General features: G+C 43.1%; 1 protein-coding gene across 5 annotated transcripts in view; it reads right to left on the reverse strand.

Annotated features, from left to right (window-relative positions):
• TRIM67 (tripartite motif containing 67) overlaps window positions 1-16278 on the reverse strand; it is a 71210-nt gene that overhangs the window by 39218 nt on the left and 15714 nt on the right. For 3 of the 5 annotated variants that reach the window (XM_053298055.1, XM_053298036.1, XM_053298075.1), the window contains exons 2-5: window positions 15185-15280; window positions 13811-13933; window positions 12694-12804; window positions 10834-10993 (exon numbers count right to left, since the gene is read on the reverse strand). In XM_053298055.1, coding sequence (XP_053154030.1) covers window positions 10834-10993; window positions 12694-12804; window positions 13811-13933; window positions 15185-15280 — 490 coding nt within the window. The remainder of the gene's footprint in view (window positions 1-10833; window positions 10994-12693; window positions 12805-13810; window positions 13934-15184; window positions 15281-16278) is intronic. The other 2 variants (XM_053298066.1, XM_053298047.1) reach the window with 1 other exon arrangement.

Genomic DNA, 16278 nt, shown 5'->3' on the forward strand with positions numbered 1-16278 from the left:
TGTTTGTTTTCAGGAAGAACCTCAAGACTCTCCTGTTTTTGCAGGCTTTTAATCAGAATTAATTTTAATAATTTTAAAATGTGTTTGAATATCTATTTCATTCTATTGTTTTTATTGTCATGTATTTTAATTTGTAACTTTTAAATATTTTAAATTTTGTACACCACCTAGAGATGTATATATCAGGCAGTACAGAAATATGATAGATAGATAGATAGATAGATAGATAGATAGATAGATAGATAGATAGATAGATAGATAGATAGAACTTTGTGACTTTCAGCTTAGAGTTATCTTGGTGTACCAGTCATTCCCTTCTGTGGCCAACACTAAGCAGCCCAACCTCCGGAAGCCCATCACAAAACAGCTTTCCCCCCACTTCCCGACATTGCATTGGCTGGCCAGTCCTTCATTCCCACCTGCCATTCAGCCCACACTCAGCACAAGCTTTTGGCATATATTTACATACTGGAGACTGCCTTGCAGAGAGGCCCAACTCCCTTTGCCTGCCAATTACTCTTCCCTGAGAGGGTGGTAGCAGAAGACCACTTTGGGAGGAGACCCATCTAGAGACTGGTGTTGTCCTCTTCAGAAAGCAAGCAGGGGACGAGGTCCCTTCAGGTTAGCAAACTATTATTTTTCAGTGGTCAGAGGATGCTGCTGCACTAGCTATGGAAGCAATGTTGTCCACTCCAGTGCAGCTACCATGCTCCATAGAACCAGGATGATGGAGAACATATATATTCCATCTGCTAAACCAATGTCGTAGAGTAATCAACTTGTCCCATTTTTTTCAGCCCTATCCCATACATAGGTAGGGAGTCCACCTAAAAGCTCGCCTAAAGTAATCTTTGGGTGTTTTAAATTGTTTCAAATTGCGGTTTGAACCATTTGTTTTATTTTGTCTTTATTGTGTTTATTTTTGTGAACTGCCTAGAGCCTTTGGAGTCAGGCAGTATATAAATGAAATGAAATGAAATGAAATGAATATCAGTAAGAGGCTACTTACTGCAAGGAAAAAAATAGCAACACTCTGGTGACAGAGAAGGGGACGTTGCCCCCACAAGGAATATGCCTGCCATCTAAAGAGATGGCCGCCACTAGTGTGACTGTCCTGCCCACTCCTCCCACACCATCCATCGCTAAGGAGGCCCCCCAAAGCACTTGGCCAAGGAACCCATGAATCTGGTGCCATGAACCTCCAGCATTCATGGAGGAACCCATGAACCTCCAGCATTGTGACTGGAGATACCCGAGGTTGTTTATATACCTTCGCAGAAGTCAGTGTGGTGAAGTGGTTAGACTAGACTAGAGTATCAGACTTTTACCAAGGAGTAGCAGGTTCCAGTCTCCACACAGCCTTGAAGCTCTAGCTTAACCTACCTCCAAGTGTTGTTATGATAACATCGGGAAGGGGAGAACCACGCTGCTCTGAGCCCCTTGGATAAGTAATAAAGCAATAAGTAGGTTTACTTAGGCCCCATTCTACGTAACTAAGTATCTGGGGCATAGCTAGCTGAGAGGAGGCCCGTGTTCACCCCTCTCTCTAGCGGCCCCTCAGAGTGAGGGAGATAATGAAGAAAATAGGGAGGGGTGGAGCTGGGGGCCCCGGGTTCTTTGAACCCATCCTCTCAGTTATAGCTACACCCCTGCTAAGTATTGTCATGAGTCATCCAGCACTGTTCAGGTTGAAGATTGGACATTGTTCATAGTAGGGCATTGTCTAACTTCGTTTCCATGAATCTGAAGAAATCAACATTATCAAAAATAAGACATTGCTTAGGATGGTGTCCAGCTGCAGGAGGGAAGGAAATCTCACTGCTCTGATAAATTCATTAAGGCTATTCTCACGAGCAGCAGAAACAGGGCTAAGGGAGCCCAGCCACGTGGCTCCTGGCAGCCAGCCCTCCTAAATGCCCCCCATTAAATAAAGTTAGCGGAGCGAGCAGTCTGCTAACTCCATTTTTAAAAATCATATGCCTCACGAGGAGACCCCCAACAGGGAGGCTTCAACAAGCCTCCCAGCATTGGGAGGCCCCCAATCCCTGCCGCCCCAGCTGGTTCCATGACGGAGCCGGTAATTGTGTGGGCGGCTGATCCGGACACCCAGGGAGGTCTTGGCAAATGTCTGTGGGGAGAACGGGTCAAGCCCATTCTCTCCACTAACCCCCTTACGGCTCTCCAAACTGCTCATGTGTAGAGCCTCACTATGTGCTGTCCAAGTTAAGGCTATCAAAGTGATCAAAATGTTTCCATGTTGAGAACAGACGCTTTTGCAAATCTATATTCAGAGAGGTTTCATGAGATGCCTTTTACATCGTAAATCCTCTTCATGTGCGTTTTCTTTTCTGGCTGCTCAGATTTTTGATGCTGCAGTTTACCAATGTTCTTGCAGTAGCTTCACTAATACAACTCATTTAGGTCAAGATACAATAGCCCTTTGGGAGCAGAGTTTTGCCTTTAGCTAATGTAAATTCAAGCATTTTCTCTTGTTCCTCCAAGGAGTTAGCTGTCAAATTAGCTGGCCTAATTGCTTTAGAGTGAGCTTTTTGAGTTCAGAATTAAACCTACTGAAATCAAATTAACTTTGGCTGAACAGAAATCATCGTTCTGAACTATTCTTGTGGAGATGAACAGAAAAGGCAGTTATCTATGAACCATATAATTCCTTCAAGCAGAAGTTTCCACGTCTTCTGTGTTTTAGTGAGGGAAATCTCTATATCACTGACCCCTGTTGCCTTTCATTTCATTTTTATTGTTGTTCCTTGTTACTATGCTGACTTTGGGGGACTTGTACACACATTCAAAAAAACAGTTCAGAGAAGAATGATCAAGCGATAGGAAATACAAGCGACGTGGCAAGTGAGAGTAGACACTTCTGAGTAAAGGCAAACCTCATTATACACAGAACCGCTATTTGTGGTTTCGCGTATCCGCGGGTGTAAAATAGAACCTGACCTCCTTATCTGCAGATACGAAAGGGTTAAAACCCACGTATCTGTGGTTCTTAGAAGGCTGGAAATGACCGCATTCGCAGCATGGCCAGGAGCGGCTCTTCCCTGCAGCGGCTCTTCCTGGCTCTTCCATGCGACCCCTTCAGGAGTTAAATGGCCGGCGCTGCAAACGCAGTGCCGGCCTGCCTCCCAACTCCCGAACGGAGCTGCTGGGCTCAGTTCGGGAGCCAGACCCCCACCCCCGCGTCTGATGTCAGGTGCGGGGGGGTGGGTAGCCTCCGCATCTGCCATCAGACGCAGGGGGCGGGGTGAGCAGGGCTGCCGCCGCACACGGGCCACTGGCGGTCAGTCTCCCGGCCTGTGTACTACTCATCAGTTTGTCAAATAACATATTCCAGGAAAAATTACTGAATTTAAACTTTAGTTATTATTATTATTATTATTATTACATTTATATCCCGCTCTTCCTCCAAGGAGCCCAGAGCGGTGTACTACATACTTGAGTTTGCCTTTAACAACAACCCTGTGAAGTAGGTTAGGCTGAGAGAGAAGTGACTGGCCCAGAGTCACCCAGCTAGTCTCATGGCTGAATGGGGATTTGAACTCGGGTCTCCCCGGTCCTAGTCCAGCACTCTAGCCACTACACCATGCTGGCTCTCGTTAGTGAAGCATACACTGGCTCAACCAAGATGGAATTCAGTGATCTAAAACTTTCAGTTTAAAATGAGAGTTAAGATGCTTTACATTTTCACTTGTGCTCTAAAAAGAATGGAAATTGGAAGCTAAGGTGCCATTATATAAGCTGCAAAGACACTGTACAGTCTGTTGTATGATGATGGTATTAGAAATGAGGCTCCATGCAACCACACGTTGCTTTGGTGTTTTAGTTGGACATTGGGCTGGGGAGGGATGCATCCAGGCAGACATTTAACAAGTGAAGCGTTCACAATCACTTCCTAGAGATGCCCCTGATGAATTTCTGTCTGATGCATCTCTGATCAAGGCAAAGTGTGGGTGCATGGAGCCTCATTTCTAAAGCCGCCATCATATACGCCTTCTTCTAAACCAGTGATTCTCAAACTTGGGTCCTCAGGTGTTCTTGGACTTCAACTCCCATAATCCCCAACCAAAGGCCACTGAGGCTGGGGACCCAAGTTTGAGAATCACTGTTCTACACGATCCCCACCACACGTTAAGGTCATCTGAGGTCCGTCTCCAGTTGCCACCGGTTCGTCTGGTGATGACCTAGAGGTGGGCCTTCTCTGTAGCTGCTCCTGGGAAGTGGAATGAACTCCTGGCAGAAATTAGTAATTTCAGATCATTACTGTTCTTCAGGAGGGTCCTTAAGACCAATCTGTTTGGCCTGGCCTTCCAGGGTTTTTAAATGATTGACCAACTGTTTTAAATTGTTTTAAATTGCTGCCCTGATTTCCAGGTTTTAGCTGTTTGAATTGTTTAATTGGTTTTATTCTGTTTTTATAGTTTGATTTTAACTGTTAACTTGTCTTAATTGGTTTTATCATGCTGTAAACCGCCCTGAGCTATTTTGGAAGGGCGGTATATAAATCTAATAAATCTAATAAATAAATAAATAAATATAAATAAACCAGACTGTAAAAAGTCTTTACGGCTTATATGGTGCGGAAGTTAAGATGGGCACCTTAGCTTGCAATTTCCATTCTTTTTAGAGCATGAGTGAAAATGTAAAACATTTTAACTCTCATCTTAAACCAAAGGTTTTTTAGATTACTGGATTTCCAGGTGTTTTTAAAAGGGAAATCTGATTAGACACTATGGGGGAGAGCTCACTCATGCTGCTTAAGGGGAGTCTTCCCATTCTTAGGCAGTATACCTTTGATGCAAAACCTCTGTGTTCAAAGGCAGTCTGCCGCAAACTTATATATGCCACCACAAGGCCCTAGTTATCTTGCCTCCATCTTGCATTCCCTGGTAAGTACAATTGCCACCTCATTGCTGCCATACATGCCTTCACAAGTCCATTCGACACCCTGCCCCCACTTCCTTATATAGCTTGTAAGGACCCCTGTTCCCTTGCCACCAGCTTGTGCTTCCTCATAAGCACCCACCCTAGCTTGAGTTCTCTTCCACAAACTGTAGCCACCTCCTTGCATTCCCTCACGGGTTCATACACCACTCCACCGCAGCCATGGAAATCACGCTGGGAGGACGTACAGTTCCCAGATGTCCCCATGTGCTTTCCCAATGTCCCTGTGTGGATTCTCAGCCCCATGGACTCTACTTCCTGCAGAAGAGACCCTGCCAGAACCCAGAACGTAATTAAGTGCAACAGAGATGGCCACGGTGGAAGCAACACCAGGGGGATAATACAGATTCATTGGGATTGCAGCACCCAATGAACAGCCCTAGTAGCCAACACTTGTTTCTTATAGTTTAAGGGTCAATTTTTAAACTGCTGAATCTTAAGCCACCTTCTGCACTAGATCTAGGGACACATTTATACCCTAGATTTTGGAACATGGGAATATAGGAACATAGGAAGCTGCCATATACTGAGTCAGACCATTGGTCCATCTAGCTCAGTATTGTCTTCACAGACTGGCAGTGGCTTCTCCAAGGTTGCAGGCAGGAGTCTCTCTCAGCTCTATCTTGGAGATGCCAGGGAGGGAACTTGGAACCAGGGGCGTAGCAAGGTCGTCGTGGGCCCAGCGACAAGGTTTTAAAATAGCGCCCCCCCCTCACTGAAACACAGCTCATGAAGTAAAGAAATCTTAAATGAGTCTGAATAGTGGTAACAAAAAGCATAGTAAAATTATATATACATATCTCCTTTGTGCCACAATAGAACATCATCCTAAATTATTATTTTTAAGGTTTTGTAAATTGTGGACGATGCAAGTCATTTAATGGTACTAGAGAAAGACAGGCTGTTCTGGTAGCTCCAGGTCTTAACACTCACATAAATTTCAAAGAATGAATACAACTGAAGGAAGCCTGGGTGGGTGCACAGCTGGAGGAGTCAGTCATGTGACTTGCCTCTGAGGGGGGCCTCCAAGGCAGTGGGCCCCCAGACAACTGTCTCCCCTTGCCCTATTATAGTTATGCTACTGCTTGGAACCTTCTGCATGTAAGCATGCAGGTGTTCTTCCCAGAGCAAGTACACTCCAGCCCCAAGACTTTACAAAGCAAGATTTTATCTGGGGCACAGGGCCTCCAGGTTAGTTTTGCTTATGTTCCTGGAAACCGGTTACTACTTATGTTCCCAAAGGCCATAGATCAAGGTTTACAAGGCACATATCTTGATTCAACCTCTCTCCCTCACCTCACACACAGTTTCACATAGACTATCCTCATTATTCCCTTTCTCCTCATTTTATACAAGTGTTAAAATAAAATTCTGATTTGTTGTCTTTAAAAAAAAATATTACATTTGAATTTTGAAATAAAAAATCTGACTTCCAGTTCAAAAATTGTTTGCTGTCTTCTCTGTCTCTTTGGGTTTTGTGGGTTCATTGGGGTTTTTTGGGGTGTGTGTGTGTGTGTTTTATGAGGCAGGGTAAATAGCAAATGCCATACATACTGTAAGTTGTCAACTATCAACTATTGTAAGAATTGAAGCAAAAGCTGCCAAATATCAAATATTGTTGCATGTCAGCTGTCAAATACTCTCAGAATTCAAATACCACTGAATACTATTTCAAATCATTTATCAAGACAAACAGAGATACCAGCCCATAACTGTTCAGAATGCCGAATACTAATTATTGTTGCATGTCAACTGCCAAAGAACTTAAATACTAATCTAATTGTTTGCCAGCTGTCAAATATTGACACATACCTAATTTTGAACTCACATACTGAAACAAAATATCAAACACTCAAATCAGATATTGTCATACATAAAACACTAGCATACAAATAAAATTTTCAAATATTTAGAGTATATTAGAGAATACTCCACACTAAAATGCACACAGGAAAACTCTGAGGATCAAATTAATGTCAGGTCAAGATCCATATGATTCTTCTACATGTTTTGGGAAAGGTCCATCCTATATTTCACATTTGCTCTCTTCTTTGCTTTGCTCTTCTGGTTTGGCAAGAGGAAAGGAACAATGGTGGGTCACAGGATGGTTCCACTACTCCTCCAGACTAGGAGTTATGGGGACCACCAAACCCATACTGGTCAGGTTTAGTGACATTCCTCATTTTATAGAACTCTTCAGCAATAAACAGCTAACTGTTGTTTCCATGCTTCTCTACCAGTCTTTATTTTGGCATCCTGGACACCAGTACCTGTCCCAAGCCTGCTCCCCAGTAGAACTTCTACCCAGGAAGAATAGACTTTGTGCCCATTCTTGCTTCCAGCCTGAATCTGGTGTTGATTTCAACCCCCACCCCCAATCTAGGTCTTAATTCCAACCAGTGTTCCCTCTAACTGGGATTCCCCAATGTTGTTCACTACAACTCCCAGAATCTCTAGATGCAATGACCTTTGGCTGGAGATTCTGGGAGTTGTAGTCAACAAAATTTGGGAATCCCTGTTAGAGGGAACAGTGATTCCAACCCTGCTGGTTTGCTGAGTCAAACCAGCCTTGGGGTTTTCTTTTAACGAAAGGCGGTATATAAATGTAATAAATAAATAAATAAATAAATAAATAAATAAAAATAAATCATGCTTACGGCCTTTGTCTGAAGAGGCAAAGACTGAAGTGTGATTGCAGGTGCTTCCATGATTTGCCTCTTCTGATGGAGTCTGTAAGTATGACAGACCCACCCAGAAGGGGAGAATGACTGGCGCTCAGGAAGGGACTTCTGCCACATTTTTGGAGGCCATGCGCAAGTATAGTCTCCTAGTTACAATGTCTGAATGAGGCTAAGGTCTCCCATGTTTTCTTCATTTATCACCCCTCTTTGTTGGAATAGTTGTTGGTCTAGGGCAGGGGTGTCAAACTGAGGCCCTCCAAATGTTGCTGGCCTACAACTCCCACCATCCCAGTAGGCCATGGTGACTGGGGATGATGGGAGCTGTAGGCCAACAACAGCTGGAGGGCCACAGTTTGACACCCCTGGTCTAGGGGAACATATTTTCACTTATAGCAATAGCAATAGCACTTACATTTATATACCGCTCTATAGCCGGAGCTCTCTAAGCGGTTTACAATGATTTTAGCATATTGCCCCCAACATTCTGGGTACTCATTTTACCAACCTCGGAAGGATGGAAGGCTGAGTCAACCTTGAGCCCCTGGTCAGGATCGAACTTGTAACCTTCTGGTTACAGGGCGACAGTTTTACCACTGTGCCACCAGGGGCTCTTATAGTGGTCTTATGGTGGTCCTGTCCTAGTGTTCTTTCTTGGATAGAGGTTTTCTCAGAGATGAGTAAAATAATAAGGCAGAGAGAAAGTTTGAGTCCAGAGCTGGCATTAATAAATATATGGAGGGGGGGGGCGGTTAACACAGAATTGTCATCTAAGGAACTGACAGTATTTATATTAACAGCTGCCAGACTGTCCATTGCACAGCACTGGAAAAATAAAATTATGACCCTTAATACTTGGTATCAGCACATGTGGCATATAGCTATATCAGAAAAACTGACCCATACTATTCATCTTCAATTGGATCAGGCCAATCCCAATTTTTTTTTAAACACATGGTCTGATTTTATTTTATTTACAAATTAGGAAAACTTTACTCATTCTCCATCTACCAATTACATTAGAATCTGGAAAGATTGTTAATTGAGGCTATCATGTACTTAAGTAGAAATTGGAGCTTATATGATTGTAGAAAATAAGATAATTGCTCGTGATGCTTGTGTTTCTATTATAAATGATTGCATGTTTTGTGTTATGTTTACCCAATAACATTTAAAACAAAATTTAAAAAAAAGTCTCCCATGTTTTGTTCATTTAAAAGCATCCATCTTGGGGACTATTGAGGTCACAATTATGATTCTGGGGGAAAGAGATTTCTCTCTTGTATATTTTGTCCTCTGGGGCAAATAGCAATGAGGGTAGGGATTTCAGCTGGGAAAATGGTGTGTAGGAAAATAATTAGATCCTCCTCCAAATCAAGAGTCCTGATCCAAATGGGGATGCACACACACCCCACCACTAGCAGCTGCCGTTAAAATTTAAAAATACCACAGGAGATCCTGATTACTGCTCTCCCAGATCAGGGGCGAAGCCACCATTGGGAAAATGGTGGCAGCGTGGATGGAATGGCTCTCCCTGCCTTTAAAAGATCAGCCCAACACAGCACAGGCCAATCTCCCTCCCAAATGGGGCCACGTGGGGGCGTGGCTAGCCAGGCCCCTGCGTCTGACTTCAGACGCAGGCGGCAGGGCCAGGGGGCTGTAGCGGCCGAACTCGGGCCACCGCCAGCCTCCCTCCACCACTGTCCCAGATCATACCTAGTCAAGCCCAGGTTGGCCCTAAAGCAGGGGTAGGCAACCATTAGTACTGCAGCTATTGTTGCATTACAACTCCCATCATCCCTAGCCACAGAGTAACTGGCCCTATCCACCCCCAGCACAGTACCTCCAGTGACTGTGGTGTCTGTCTTATGTTTCTTTTTAGATTGTGAGCCCTTTGGGGACAGGGCGCCATCTCATTTATTTATTATTAATTCAGTTTATATACTGCCCTTCCTAAAGTGGCACAGGTCACTTTACATTAAAATCAGAAACACATAATAAAACAATTTTAAAAAAACATATAAACCAATTAAAACTAGATATCATTAAAAGCCAGGTTGAGTAGATGGGTCTTTAAGATTCTCCTGAAGGCCTCCAAGGAAGATAATCCTCTTATATCTATGGGGAGCACATTCCACAACCGGGGGTGGCAACTGAGAAGGCCCAATCCTGGACCACCACCAGATGAACTGGTGGCACCCAAAGACGGACTCCACCTGATGATCTTAATCAGCGGTGGGAATTTTGTAGAGGAAGGCGCTCTCTCAGGTAACCTGGACCTAAACCTTGCAGGGCTTTAAATGTAATAACCAGCACTTTGTACTTAGGGGTATGCAAGCTGGCTCAGCTCAACAGGTTTGGGATCAAACCAGGCTGACCTCAGCTGGTCCAAGCTCGAACCAAACCAGGCCCGGTTTAAACCAAGCCGGCTTGGAGCCCTACTGTAAAGGGGAATCCAGTGAGGATTTCCCTTTACCAGTAAAGGGGCAGGCAAGGGGCCTTCCTAAAGGTAGAGAGGGAGGGAGGGGGTAAGCCACTATTTACAAGTACTGTCAACTGCAGCAGCTCCCCCACCCCCAGCCACCCCCAGCCTGGTTTGGACTTCCGCGCACACATGGAGGCCATTTTACTGGCCTCCACGTGTGCTCATTGAATTTTGAAATAAAAAATCTGACTTCCTGTTCAAAAATTGTATGCTGTCTTTGATTCGAGCTGAGCTGACAAAACCAGTTTTGGACACATCCATATTTGTACTTTGCCTGGAAACATATTGGCAGCCAGTGCAACTGTTTAAGAACAGGCATAATGTGATCTCTCTGGGATACCCAAGAGACTAATTGGATAATTGATTTTCATTACTGCCATTGTTGATCTTTGGTGCTCCAAAATGGAGCAAAGCTGTTTAAAAACCTACAGTTCCATTAGCAAACTTCTCAACTTTTGAAAAGAACAGACAGTCCTATTCTGAAGCTTTTTATCTTCTCAGATGCCTATCATTATCTAATGCTACTGTCTGAGCTTGTTAAAGTCATGGGAGGAGAAAAGAGTGATTTCCAGCATCAGAACAGTAGCTCACATCTGGAAAAGAGATGCCATGTTCTTCCCTATCACTGCCTCACCATCACCACCACCGCTGAAAATCCTAGTGCAAATGAAAAATGGGAAAGAATAAGAAAATCAGTCTACAAAAGCTCACCCCTACATTTCATCTGAATGAAGTCCAGCTGGTGAATCGACTGCAACAGTGGTTCACTATCCAAAGTCAGATCAAATTCAGCAGATACTTTTGGTTCCAGAGCTCCTTTCACCCACTGCTCCTGAGACACTTGAACGCGTTTGATTAAAGCATCTGAAATCTGAATGGGAAACATTTACTCCCCACATGTACAAAGCCAAGCTACAGAATAATCAGAATACTGCAATTAAAAATGACTATGGCTTGAGGGCTGCAGGCACTGAAGGTGGTAAGACGCCCTGAGCTGCTCCAGAATTGTGCCCACCACTGTTTATTGTGGTCACTCACTAAGTCTCAAGTATCTTCCACACCAAGTGGGAATCCTCTTCTCCAGTGCATCCTGATGGAGCTTCACATTATATAGTTGAGAACCCTGGTATTTCATCATAATGTTTCCTTTTAAGACAAATGCAAGAGTGGGGAGGCACTTGTAGGGGAGAATTGATGGATTGGGGGGGGCAATGCTTAGCCCTGCCACTTCCCTTTAATTCTCCCTTTAAGTGCCTCCCAGACATGAGATTTTAATTCCTCCATTTACATTGGGCTTTGAAACAAGAAGTAAAGCTGACTGAGCTTTAAAACAGCTTGGGAAAACAGCTTGGGAGAGGGAAAGTGTGCCATTGAGTCGGTGTCAACTCTTGGTGACCACAGAGCCCTGTGGTTGTCTTTGGTAGAATACAGGAGGGGTTTACCATTTGCCATCTCCTACGCAGTATGAAATTATGCCTTTCAGCATCTTCTTATATCGCTGCTGCCCAATATAGGTATTTCCCATAGTCTGCGAAACATTCAAGCGGGGATTTGAACCGGCAACCTCTGGCTTGCTAATCAAGTCATTTCCCCGCTGCGCCATTAGGTGACTTTGAGAGGGGATGTTCTGTAAATGATAAGGGTGCCTAGGTCAAGAGCAGATTGCAGGAGTGGGGCATTGTCAATAGGTTTTTATAAGCAGATGTGTCTTTTATTACTCATTATTTCTGCTGTACTTTTGCAATCTCTTTCTTTTTAAAATTCGAGGAGGAGGGGGTGGTGGTGATTATTATTAATACAGTATTTACCTTTCATCAATGGAAGAAAGGAAGTTGAGAGATGGTGATGTGACCAACAGACCAACTCTGCCCAGTGAGTTCATAACTGATGAGAGATCTGAACCCAGAATACATCTGCAAGGAATCTTCTAGCACTCCTACTTTGGCATAAGTTAATAGGATTTTGCAAAGAAAGTCCGTAAATTATCCAGAATTCTCTGGGTGGTCTGTTGTTGTCAGACCCATTTTGCAGTCTGTGTGAAGGCTGCAGAATCTGAAATGGGACCAAAAAGGTCCAAAGAGCCTCTAGGTCCTGTTATTTCTGTGTGTAGGGTTTTAGTGAGAGCCTAGGTCAGGCCTGCTCTATGTTGGCCCCCCATCTGTTTTTTTTAACTACAACTCCCATAATCCCTAGCCAGAGTGGCCAATAGTGAGGGATTGTGGGAGTTGTAGGCCAACATCTGCTGGAGGGACGAAGTTGAGCAACCCTGGCCTAGGCCATCAAGAGCAAGCTGTGACCTAGGCCCTCACCAAACAAAGTAAATTCAGACATCCAGTGGATATCCCTTTAATTAATCCATGTAAATGGACCACTTGCAATTTGGAGTCAAGGTAGTTCACTTGTTCCTAGCTTTTCACACTGAAATTGATGAAGTAGCCCAACTATGAAGGCATGAGGCCTGTGTGTACATTGGAAAACATGGGATTCTGTAGGTGGCCAGATGGATCACTTCAGAAATATAAACTGCTGTAAGATGTTGCTCAAGTACCAGAAAACTAGAAGAAAACATACCTGTAAAAACCCAGAAGGGTCATTTTCTTTGATTACTTCAAGACAATATTCCATAAGCCCTGTAGATTGACGCAGTTTCAGAGTACAGTGATTTATCTGGTCCCACACAACCTAGGGAGGGAAAGATTTGATATAAGGTGGATAATCCTCATGGCTTCCACTGAATTAAGCAAATTGTTTCAGAAGCAACAGCATGAAAGATAATAGTTTGCTGGAGCTGAATTTGCTGTAGCAGCCATATGGATACCACCTCATCTGCATCAGCTCCACTTATTTGCTCTGGATGGTAAATGCTGATAATTAGTTTGGCAAGATGTCATATATAGCAAACCTCAATTTGCAGAGGAGATTAACTGTTCAGGACCCATTTCTGTTCACGGTTGAATAATTTAGAACCTAATGGGTGTTGAATCTGTTGACTTCACACAAACTGAATTTCAAGCCTTTAATGAAAGTAATTAAATTCCAATGTATTAATCAAGATAGCTATGCAGATTAATGCTACTATGGAACAAATGATGAACTCTAAATCAAACCTGAGAGCAATTTTTTATTAACTAGCATGAGTTAAGTACAGGAGAGTTGACATAATTCTAATGGTACTGTCTGGTCTGAATAATTCATGCCTAGATATAAGGCAATCCATTCAAACAATGTAAAATGAAATTAAATTTCCATGTTCAGATGTAAAAAAAAAAATCCTATTACCATTTATGTATTTGTTGCTATTTTGATTTTTATACATTGTTTTATCCATACTTAAACACTTTGATTTTTCTTTTGAAAGAAAAGTAGGGAATAAATAAACAGGGTGAATGAAATGAATGAAACAACAGGGTGTAGCTGTCTCCATCATGCCCTGCCTGTGAGTTTCAAGAGGCATCTGACTGAAAAGCATCCTTTTCCTCACACCTACCAACCTTCCCCTGCAAGTTCCCTGCAAGTCCCTGCACTCATGCGATCTTAGCAGAGAGGGGTTTGGGAAGACACGTGTGCCCAGATAACCTGAGGCTGCCCTCAGTTTCATCATGGGGCTTGCTTAAGCTTGGGACAATCCTGAGGGAGTGGATACAGTGGGCAGGTGAACAATACTTATGGGTCTTGAATTTCCACTCACCTTTAGCTTGTGCTCACGCTCTTTGGTAACTTTTGTGAGCAATTTTGCCTTCTGACGAGTCAAAGCATCAACCAAGGCATCACACTGAGCCACCAAACAGGCTTCGTAGTCCAAGCCATTTTCCTTGAAGACACAAAAGGCCACATTCACTTTGGCAGCAGAAGACTCTGACTCCCTCAACATTGCATTTCCCAGAGATTATTTTTTCTTAAGGCTTTGGCAGGCCATGCTGCTTGTGTGATTCATTACAAGCTGTGGCATTAACAACTACTTGCTGTAAGATGTCTACAGGGATACTGTCGAGATGATTATGCCAGAAGATTGACATACTGTAAATCTTTAGCATATTTCATTATCCCCAGTATGGGGGGATTGTTATAAAAATACTACGCACTGTCACAAACAGTTGTTGAAAGTCCACTCTGTTTTCAAAATGGTTTACCATGTGGCCTGGTGAGCGGGTAGGCTGCTGCTCAAGATACAAAATCCCAAAGCAAACATTGATATTTTATGAATTTCTCTTTCACGTGGCAGGCTACATGTATCCAGTAAGGAAAATAAAATATTCTATGACACATTCCAGTGACCAGTTAGCAATCTCCGCTACCGTACAGGCATCCATTTCTGAATACCATTGTCTTACACAACAGCACTGAAAAAGCCAGACATGTTTATGGATGTTATATCTGACAAATCATTTTGCATAGCTGATCATTCAAGGAAGTTCTAAAAATTAAACCTGACACCCAGATTGCTTGGAAGCAAGTCCCTATAGATTTCAGGGCTGGGGCTGACTTTCTGGAAAGCACGCAGAGGATCATGACCTAAAACAATTGAGTTATGCATTAAGCATTCTGTTCCACTAGAGTTTGCATTTCCAAAATGATGAGCATTATATGCCATTCTATCAAAACATTTCATCTATAACCGAGCACAGTATTGTGATGGTTTGTGATTTTAAGCATTTGCTTTACATTAGCCAAAGAAAGGGACTCACTGAAATCAAAGAGAAAATGACAGAGGATGCTTAGAGTGCAATTGTTTGCTGGGGGTTTTAGGATATGGCAGAGGCCCCCTCTACACAGATGTATGCCTCTGACAATGCAGATATGCAAGCGTAATGCTGCAGATAAACTGGCACAATGCTATGCTGGTATATCTGCGATGCAATTCTTCTAGCAAAGATCCCAAAAGAGGGCAATGGATGGTTGTGATGAGGAGAAGTTGTCAGGTGCCATATCCTAAACCCCACTAAGACCCTGAACCCACCTCTAACTCTGGTATAAGATCATATGCCTATCTTCTAGTTTAATGATGGCCACTCTACAAAATCCATACTTAGTGTGTTCAAAACAAGAAGTCTAGAATTATTACCTGTATCTGCTGTAATATATTTTTCAGCTGAACCAGAAATTCTTTTGCTTCCTTTGCTTTATCTGAGATGCCATTTAAAGCCTGAGACAATTGTGCCTGTAAGAAATAAATCCCATGAAACAAAATTTGAGAGAGGTAATGCTTTTTTTCTTACAATAAAGGTACTTATTATCCCAAGCATTCTAACACTTTCTAGAAGTGGACTGTATTTTAAAGGAAAAAATAAGGTAAATTTAACATAGTGGGCAAGTTTGACAGGTAGCTTACCTTTTTAGTTGTTTTCATTCAAGATTGTTTTGTTCTTGTAGTAATCACAGATCTCTTGACATGCTTAAGTCAGAATCAGAGTAATTCTCAACAGAACGTTAGAAAATGGTTGTGTATTTTTCTCTCTGGATTCTACTATATAGGAATATTAACCTACTGTTGCTTGGTTTCTAGCTAGAAAAGTATGAACTTACATTTCAATTGAAAGTTTTACGGTCAAGCTGCACATCACAATGCAATAGTAATTTGACATTCCCTCCTCCTTAAAAAAAAAGAAGTTGAAAAACCACCTCAGAAGAGGTGATTGAGATAAAGAGGCAGTGAGGAAGGGGCATTTAACATGCATTTGAAATCCTATTAGACAGGCAGGATCAACATGAGGCTCTCCTGCTGTTTTTGGACTACAGCTCCTATCATAATTACAGCCCTACAGAATCAGGCCCAAGGCCTTTCTAGCCCAGCATCCTGTTTCACACAGTGGCCCACCAGATGCATCTGGAAAGCCCACAGGCAAGAGGTTGATGGCATGCCCTCTCTCCTGCTGTTGCTCCCCTGCTTCAACTGAGATTGAGAGGCATCCTGCCACTTAGGCTGGTGGTGGCTGATAGCCCTCAGACTAGTAGCTGTTGAAAGCTCTGTCCTCTGTTAATTTATCTAAACCCTTCTTAAAGCTAACCAGGCTGGTGGCTGTCACCTCATCTTGTGGCAGAGAATTCCATAGGTTAATTATGCGTTGTTTGAAAAAGTACTTCCTTTTGTTGGTCCTAAATGTACTGACAATCAGTTTCATGGGATGACCCCTGGTTCTAGCATTGTGAGAGAGGGAG

The sequence above is a fragment of the Hemicordylus capensis genome, chromosome 1 (genome assembly GCF_027244095.1).
Source record: "Hemicordylus capensis ecotype Gifberg chromosome 1, rHemCap1.1.pri, whole genome shotgun sequence".
NCBI lineage: Eukaryota > Metazoa > Chordata > Lepidosauria > Squamata > Cordylidae > Hemicordylus > Hemicordylus capensis.